Source organism: Erythranthe guttata, chromosome 11 (assembly GCF_056151865.1).
Source record: "Erythranthe guttata isolate IM_541 chromosome 11, IM_541, whole genome shotgun sequence".
NCBI lineage: Eukaryota > Viridiplantae > Streptophyta > Magnoliopsida > Lamiales > Phrymaceae > Erythranthe > Erythranthe guttata.
In genome coordinates, this window is record NC_142543.1 from 14,949,419 (window position 1) to 14,959,165 (window position 9,747).

At 33.6% G+C, this 9,747-nt stretch overlaps 1 protein-coding gene across 2 annotated transcripts; it reads right to left on the reverse strand.

Moving 5' to 3' along the window:
* Positions 1-628: 628 nt before the first annotated feature.
* LOC105953403 (homeobox-leucine zipper protein HDG11) lies at positions 629-7,457 on the reverse strand. Of its 2 annotated transcripts, none has more exons than XM_012977062.2 (11): positions 6,930-7,457; positions 4,660-4,794; positions 4,387-4,504; positions 4,106-4,297; positions 3,512-3,898; positions 3,330-3,422; positions 3,020-3,229; positions 2,182-2,365; positions 1,792-2,060; positions 1,515-1,604; positions 629-1,167 (listed from the first exon to the last, which is right to left on the reverse strand). In XM_012977062.2, the coding sequence occupies exons 2-11, from the start codon at positions 4,770-4,772 to the stop codon at positions 787-789; spliced, it is 2,037 nt and encodes a 678-aa protein (XP_012832516.1). In that variant the 5' UTR covers positions 4,773-4,794; positions 6,930-7,457; the 3' UTR covers positions 629-786. The 2 variants fall into 2 exon arrangements, with proteins under 2 accessions (XP_012832516.1, XP_088681258.1); XM_088825132.1 differs by having other exon boundaries at positions 972-1,151; positions 6,930-7,451.
* Positions 7,458-9,747: the final 2,290 nt, after the last annotated feature.

The window sequence follows — 9,747 nt, forward strand, 5'->3', positions numbered from 1 at the left end:
GATATCATTTTATGATAAATTAAAAACTTTATGGTGCTAATTGTGTGTTAAAGAAATCGCGTTGTATTTGAACAAACAGTGCACACATAAGTATTTATATCCATTCCGGTTTTACCAGCGCGCGCGTTCACAAATTTATTGTGCTAACTGTGCGTTAAAAAAAACTGCGCTGCGTACGACCTAACCTCGCACAAAAATAATTTTATGTCCGTTCCAGTTGGAGTGGGGAAATCGGAAGTTTAATCAAAAGTATAAGCTGTTCAAATTATAAGCTTAACATTTAATCAAATTATAAGCTGTTCAAAATCATAAGTATATCTTGCCAATGGGAACTATTTTATCGTAACTACCTCCATGCAAAGTATACCTCCCGTTGCGCAATGGAGCTTCGATCTACAGTGGCTCGTTCATACGTAAGAGCTCCACAAGTTCGTTCATGGCTGCGACAGCTGTCTCGATAGTGACGGATTTATCCATCTCGTGTGTCGCACTTGTTGACCAATGTTGTGATAGTGAATTGCATGTTTCTTGAATATATGCTTTTACTCGTGCAATTAAATAAACTCGATCATAAGGAGTTGCTTATTAAACAAAATTCCTGATAATTACGAAACGAAGAGACTACAAATTCAAGCTAAACGCATTTCAGACCATTGAATAGTAACTTCTAAATAATATATATATGAATATTATTAACTGTTTTAACGGTATAAATAAAAAACAAGTAAAACAAAAAAGTATGATTTAATGAAAAAAAAACAATATTCGAGAAGATAAAATCCGAAATTAATCATAATAATGAAGCGCCGCCTTGATCTTTTTAACGGTGGAGCTGATTAGGGTATGCACGGTGGCGACGGACTCCATATTCAGTTGCGTTGTCAATTGGCTATGACAAATTAATATCTGGAAAGCAACCGTGAGAAGCGAGCCACCGCTACCGGTGTTGGAACTGGTTGAAGCTCCGTTGGTGCCTCTGCTGCTAGCACGGCCATCGGTAGAGATCACAAAACCCGAGGGCAGAATCGGTATTTTCGTTGCGTCCTCCCCATTCACCACAGAGAGGAGCGCCTTCAAATCCATCGGGGCGTATATTATTGCTGCCCCTAGAGAGTCGATGCTACTCTCTTGCAGCACCACCATCTTGTTTTCTTTGGGTAAAAAAGGCTGCAGATTTAAAAAAAAAAAAATCAATGATATTCAAGGCCCCTAGAGAGTCGATGCTACATAAATTCTGCGCCGCATTTGAACTAATAGTGCACATGTAAATATTTATATTAATTCCGGTTTTAGTGCAAATGTAGGTGCATATCAATTTATGAAAAATCAGCAATTAATCAAATTATACGCTGTTCAAAATCAAATTACGAGTAAACGGACACAGCACCCCAGCTTTTATCAAGGCACTAATTAATTTTCTTTTCATTCTATAGATCACATTGAGTCAGAAGCTTATGGTACATATATCGGCCTTCAAATAATAAATAATTAAATTAAATAAATCGGTAACTAACCTGGATAATGGAAATACGATTTCCGGGATGTGTCCCGGTTGAGATGTGCGCAACAGTAGTTACAGGATTCCCATTGGATAGGGCATCCCACTGCACATAAGATAAAAACACATTTTTAGTCTTTCTATATTATTTCCAATCGATTAAGACATCGTTCGGTTGCCAAGATAGGATTAGTCAGGACAAGAACATAATCTTATAAGGTCCAATTATTTAATTAAAAGAAAACAAAGTTGCAATCGATTAAGACATCGTTAACTTATTTTTTGTTACGTACCTGTGCTCTTCTTTTCTCGTCATGGAAGAAGTTGAAGAGATGCTCCTTCGAAAAGGGAAGCCAAAGCGAGGTAGCTGCGCTAACAATGAATCCATCAGGTTGATGAGGTCCGTTACTTTTTCGGAGCGCGACACAAACTCCGCTATTATGATATTCTAACGGATTTGGAAAATCGAGTTTATCCGACATGCACAGTACTTCGAAAAAACTCTCCACCATTCTTTGGGAAAGTGTCATTACGTTTCTCTTTCCTTCAAGCGACTCGATAACTGAATGACAAAAGAAAGGAAATAGTAATTAACGTTTTAACCACAATTTCCATTCATCGAAGTCATCGGAATACGAGAGGTAAGAGAACATAATAATATTAATAATATAATAATAATATACCTCCTTCAAGTTCGTTTGTAGGTGTGGCGATTAGTCCATTTGAGAATGCAAATCTCTCGCACATTCTTTGAAGAGAAGTAATCCAGCGTTTGGCTCCATATGCTTGAGAACCACAAACGAAGTCTCTGTACAGACGATGAGTCGATAATTTGTCGTCCACTTGTACATGTTCAATCCATGTAACCTATTCAAGAAAATTGATATTCAGTATGTAGATAGCGTAAAAGAATAGAGTTAATAGCATTCGGCACCCCGTATTACATCGAATTGCTAAAAACACCCATGACTTCTGCCTTGAAACTCTAAATCGACACATAATATGAGATAAAGAGTACTCACTTAAAATGGAATATTAGTCAATTTTAAATAAATGGGTTTTTAATTTTAGGGTAAATTACACACACCCCCCTGAGGTATGCTTAAATAACTGTAAGGTCCCTGTGGTATCGATAATTACACTTAGCCCCCTGAAACGTAGTCAGAAACTCTAATGGGATAATGAATTGGATACGTTATTCCGATAGGGTTCTAACGGACTATTGGTTTCAGAAAGTGGTGAAGACAACAAAGAGCTATGGGGTGACATGGCTCCCCGAACATTCCCGAACATTTCTTAAATCACCCATAGCTCTTTGTTGTCTCCACCACTTTCTGAAACCATTAGTCCGTTAGAACCCTATCGGAATAACGTATCCAATTCATTATCCCATTAGAGTTTCTGACTACGTTTCAGGGGGCTGAGTGTAATTATCGATACCACAGGGACCTTACAGTTATTTAAGCATACCTCAGGGGGGTGTGTGTAATTTACCCTTAATTTTATATATAGAGAACTCACTGTTGATTTTCCATTTGAAATATCTTGAATAATACACCCTGAAGGAAACCTCCAAGAACGAGTGGGAACGGAATCTTGGAGCTGTGTTATGAAATCGTAGGACACGTCCACCAACACCCAAGTGCTCGAATTAATTTGGCGGGAATATCGAATGAAGAAAAATTCCCGGGGAGCAACAAGAGGCGACAAAATGTGCATTTTTTGATACATCTGCGCACCAAAATAAGTCAAAACATTCAATTTTTTATCCATTCAGATATCCCGAAAAATAATGATAATAATAATAGTATGGATTTTTTGAGGTCCTTACCAAATGTAACAAACCACCAAATATTCCAGTATCGATTGCTTCAAGGGTCGTCGCTTTTGTGACGATAGTAGGAAAAATTTCCTTCCATTTGTTCTGCAAATTATTAGCAAATAAATTTTCACTTTTAAAATAAAAGAAAAAAGAAAAAAGAAAAAAAAAACTCCAATGTGTAACATACATACCACATCAACAAGCATTTCGATTAAATGTGTGGCAGACATTGCCACCTCGCCCGAATCTTTCGAAGATTCAAACCGAGCACTAGAAGTGTTGACCTGGTTTGACTTGGGGAAAATCATATCATAACTATCTCTACGTAAAGTATATCTCCCATGCTCCGATGGAGCTTCGAACCACAGTGGCTCGTTCACACGTAACAGCTCCATAAGTTCGTTCATTGCAGCGACAGCTGTCTCGATAATGACAGATTGATCCACATGTGTCACACTTGTTGACCAATGTTGTGACATATATTGTTCACCAGGTGCACTAGTACTGGGCTCCGTTCCAACGGAAGGCAGAATTGGATTTCCCATGTAATTGGTCAAGAAGTTGACCGCTCGTTCGTGCTGAAAAAAAAGGTTTACGAAAATCGATATTAATAAATGTCCAAAAATGCATGTTTCTTGAATATATGCTTTTACTCGTGCAATTAAATAAACTCGGACATAAGGGGTTGCTATATTTGCTAAGTACGGAAAACGATGAAACTTTTCATGTGCAAAAAATAAAGATCTCGATTATTTAGTATACAATATATCGATCGATCAGATCACCTCTTCTTTCAGATGTGCATTTTCGATTCTCAATCTCTGTAGATTTTGGCGTTTCTCTTCTTCACAAACGCCTGAGCTATTGCAAGAGGGACAAAAGGCGTTTTTCAGAGCCTCGTGCATCGAAAGGTTCTCGAAATGAATTCTTTCGTTCTCCGAGCGGAGGGAATTGTTGTCTGCTCTCTCGTTCAGAGCCTATAAACATAATGTACAATCAAGTTAATAAATCATCGTAAATGACCGTAAAAATATTTGCGTACTCTGTATAAATTAGAATAAAGCACCTTTGTCTGAGTTCGTTTATTTTGAAACCAGAATTTTATCTGGTTTTGGTCAAGGCCGAGTTCTCTGCTCAATTGTTGCCTCTGGTTCTTGTCCGGGTGCGGACATTCGTTATAGAAACTGCGTAAATATCATAAAATCGGGAAACGAAAAAATATTATATAGAGAAATTCTATTTCAAGTGTCCTGTCTTTCGTTTCAGCCATGCAAATGAAGGTTTATGAAAAATCGAAATGTAAATGGAATAAAATTATTTAGAGAGAAATTAATCGTACGCCTCGAGCTGCTGAATTTGTTCGGTAGTGTGACGGTGGTATTGCTTCTTGCCATTTCGTGAGTTGTAGTTTTCTTCGTCGCCCGATCCATTTCCTCTGTTAGACAAATCCATCTCTTACAGCTCTTTTTTATTCCTAACAACACAAAAAAAAAAAAAATATTATTCATTATATATATATATACAAAGACTTCATATAGAAACCGAAAAAACAGACTCACCTAAGTGAAAAAACTCTGGAAGACACAGTATGAGTAAAAAACAAATATGTAAATAATTCTGCTATATGAAAATATGGTTGTCTTGGACTCAATATATAGCTTGACCTAAACGAGAGGTAACGAGCAAAAAAAGAATTCGATGACGATATTCGAAATAATTTCAGATACGAGATACCCTACTGAATGTGGACGGAATCTCACGGTCAACAGAATCCTGCTGAATAGAAAATATATACATCATAGAATACAATTTACGTCTTTATTCGAAATATCAAATGCAGATTCTAATGATTAAATAATGATTATGAATGTATAGCAGTAATTCAAAAGTTTCCTTTTATTGCATTAGCTTATATGGATTGTTAATGAATTAGTAATTGATGGTTTGAATAACATTTATTCAGAATCTGACATTTCTTTATTCTGATTGTTCTTATCTGCAACGAGACTGAAGACCGATAACTTAATCAACACGAAAAGAAAAAATATATTTATCGCGTATTTGTTGTCATGAACTCAATATTACGGAGAAGACCTCAGTTTCCTATTGCCGAGTGTTGTTCAGTTATCCTGTAAAAAAAGTGATTTCCTTTTTTTTCAACTAGTTCTTCGAGAATAATAAACATACCTATATATATATGGCCTTCGACTTCCTAAAACGAAAAGATCGAATAAAAGTTAAGGTTTAGTACCAACAAATGAATCATTTAACATCATGTTCCATCTAAATTGATACATTTATTTCCTCGATGCTCCATGCACGTAAATCGGGAACAAGAACTTCCTTCTTTCTATTAAATAACAACTCAGTCCATTCAGTTTCAATTAAATATACTATTAGTTCCAACATATTATGCTGGAGTACTTTACCCCGGAATATCTTTTCCGAGGTTTAAAAGATAATAACAAGATCTTATGCTATCATACTTCAATAATTGCAAGTTAGTAACTAAGATTATGAAAAAATGAATTTGAGCCATATTTTTTTACGACTTTATAACAGTCGAGTTGTCTGAACTTTCGATGATCAAGTACTTCGTTTCATGCAAGGTCACAAAGAGTAGCATATATTCTCTGATTCTTGCATCTACCATGCACAAAACATACCTATATTTTTTAGCAAAATTTAACTACTAACTTACGGTGAAACATTGAAATTTAATACCACGTAGAAAAATGTATCAATAAACATATTCCCAATCGCGACGCATTTCGACAAGCAACGAATAATCGATCGGGGTTTCAGCTGATGGAAGTAGTTATATTCAAATATTAATCATGTAACAAGTAATTATTGCAGTAAAATTATCACTATCTAAGGAAAAAACACGAGCTAGTTCATGAAAAAATCTATTAATAGACATTTACGTAACCTTGTGAACGAAGTTATTTTCTTTCTTTTTTCTACTATTCATCAAGAAAAATAAACATAGCCAGAGAAATATCGCATTCGACTTTCCTATAACGAACAATACGTATACATTATCTCCAACATGACTTTAATTAATCATTAATTAACATCATGCTCCATCCTTGCATGAAAATCGAGAATATACTTCATTTAAACTATCCCTCGACTCGGTTCTCACTGCACCAAATGACAACTCAGTTTATCCAATTTCGATTAAAACTAACAGTACGAAACACTATGAGTTCCAATATAGTATGCTGAAGTCTAATCGTAAGGTGAAAACATAAAAACCCAATCTCGAGATATATATTAGTTTATCAAATTTATCAAAATTTCACTATTAACCTAGTTAAGGTGAAACGTTGAAATCTAATCTTCTCCGATGTAGAAAAATGTATGCAATGTCCGTATCAATAAATTCTCGATGGCGAAGCACTACGACACGTAATGAATAATCAATCAGGGTTTCAGCTGATGGAAGTAGTTATATTCGAATACCAGTCATGTAACAAATAACTATTGCAGTAAAATCATCACTACCTACGGCAAAAAAACACAATCTAGAAAACAAAACTAACAATGGAACTTCAAATTAGGGAAATAAATTGCAAAACAGGTCTCAATGAACAAAGGTACAACCTGTTGCAGCGCGATGTACAAACATCAAGCAGCATTTTTCCCTCTTTTTTCTTCTTCATAATCACTTTTTCCCTTTTATTTTTCTTTCCCATCTCCCCCGCGGAGAAGAAACCAAAAAACACAAAAAAATTACCACGCCAATAGGGCAAGGGCTGCGCCACCGTTCTGGCGGCGTTCAATAGGCAGTTTTCAGCACTGCGCCGCCGATCAGCGGCTTCTTCTTCCTCCGGCTGCCTCATCTCCGATTACAATTTACAATTATGCTTGTTCCACAAATGAATTACTATTTTCCAGACATAGCAAAAAAAACTTGATCGTTTTGAGTAACAGTCTAAAACTCTATGAACAATTCAATTTATTATTGTTTTCCTTTTTTTAAATTCCAATCCGGACCAAAACCCATACATATGATCTATGATCGTAAAAAAAAATTACAGGTAAACCTCCAAAATAAGGGGTTATTAGTGAAAACCCTCCAAAAAATTACAGGTAAACCTGTATAACTTAATATGGTTACTGGTTAGGGTCGACAATTTAATGTTGTTTCGACAATTTAATAGTTGTTTACAACAATATAGTTGTTTTTGTACAGCAGTATAGTTGTTTTCGTACAACAATATAGTTTTTTTCGTCAGCAATATAGTTGTTTTTATTACTTTTTAGTTGAATGTAATAGTTGATTTTGATTTAACAAATAGTTGATTTTGTATTTAACCCTTGTTTTAATCATATTGTTTTAATAACAGTTGTTTTAAAAATAGTTGTTTTATTGAAATATAGTTGTTTTAAGTGAAGATAGTTTTAATAACAGTTGTATTAATAATAGTTGTTTTATTAAAAAATATAATAAAAAAGTTAAAAAAATATTTTTTAAAATATTTTTTTTTTAAAATAACAAATAAATAAAAAAATGAAAATTAAAATTAAAATACAAAATAATAAAAAAATCAAAGTGAATCAAAGTAGTGTATAATAATTAATAGGTAGTGAATAGAGGAAGGGTAAATTTGAGAATAAAAAAAGGATGGGTCTCTCACTAATAAAGAAAAAGGAGCTAGATACATCCTTATTAAAATAAAGGTAGAGGGGGTTCTCACTAATAGTCCCTAAAAATAAATATTTAATTTAAAAAAGTTCCTCAAAATAGTTAGATCAATGATATGCAATACAAATTAGTAGAAAAGTAAAAGAAAATAAAAAATATATTTTGTATTGTGTAAGTAATGAATACCAGTACCAGTACTAATATGAATACATATACCAATACCAATACAGATTTTTGTAGGACTAAAATAACCCCTCATACTTTAATATGCTCAAATTTCATCCTTAACTTAATTTAACTTCAATTTGACCTCAAATTTCAAAAATTATTCAATTTTGACCCAAAACTTTTTTTTTTTACAAAAAAAAAATTCAAAAACTTTTTTTTTCCCGCCGGATTCCGGCATTGACCGGCAGTCAACGCCGGTCTCCGGCGTTGACTTTTCAACATTTTTTTTTCTTTCTTCCGGATTTTTTCGCCGGATTCCAGCGTTGACCGGCGGTCAACGCCGGTCTCCGGCGTTGACTTTTTTAATATTTTTTTTTTCTTTTTTTTCTTCTTTTTTTTTCCGTTTAAACAGCAATATTGCTGTGATTGACAGTAATATTAACTATATTACTGTTAAACACAGTAAAATTAACTAAACTATAGTTTAACACAGTAATATTGCTATATTAATCTCTAGCACATTAATATTAACACAACAAAACTCATTATTATTGTGTAATAAAGTAATATTACTATGTGGACCGTTCAACAAATGTAAACATAATAAAAAAAAACCAAAAGAATTAATATTACTGTGAGTGACAGTAATATTACTATAGCAACAGTAATATTACCGTCAACCATAGTAATATTACAATGATAGACAGTAATATCAGTAATATCAGTACGTTACTCCGTGAATAACTCAAACAAACAAAAAATCCAAACAAAATAATAATATTGATGTGGTTGACAACAATATTACTATAACAACAGTAATATTACCGTCAACCACAGTAATATTATTGTGTTTACAGTAATATTACAATAATAGACAGTAATATTATTACGTTACTCCGTGAATAACTCAAACAAAACAAAAACCTCAAAAAAATAAAATATTGATGTTGTTGACAGTAATATTATTGTGTTTACAGTTATTTCACTGTCAACGACAGTAATATAATTACGTTGACTTGTCAACAAATCAAACAAAATAAAAAAAAAACAATAAAAAATAAAAAATAATAATATTACATTAATTTACTGTCAACTACAGCACAATTACATAAATGTAATGTCAACGGTAGTACAATTACGTCAATTAACTATCATTGACAGTATAATTACGTTAATTTACTGTCAGTGACAACACAATTACGTTCAACGTTTAGCGGCGGACGTGGAAAAACAAAACAAACCAAACAAAAAAAAAACTTAAAAAAACACTAAAAAAAGTCAACGCCGGAAACCGGCGAAAAAATCCGGAAGAAAAAAAAAAGAAAAAAAAAAGTCAACGCCGGATACCGGCGAAAAAATCCGGAAGAAAGAAAAAAAAAATTGAAAAGTCACCGCCGGAATCCGGCGGCAAAAATTTTTTTTTTTGAAAAAAAAAAGTTTTGGGTCAAAATTGAGTAATTTGTGAAATTTGGGGTCAAATTGAGATTATATTAAGTTAAGGATGAAATTGGAGCATAATAAATTATGCTCCAAAAAAAAGTCAAAATTGAATTTTTGTGGACAAAATTGATAAATTGGGGTTACAATTAAGAATTGGGTATAAAT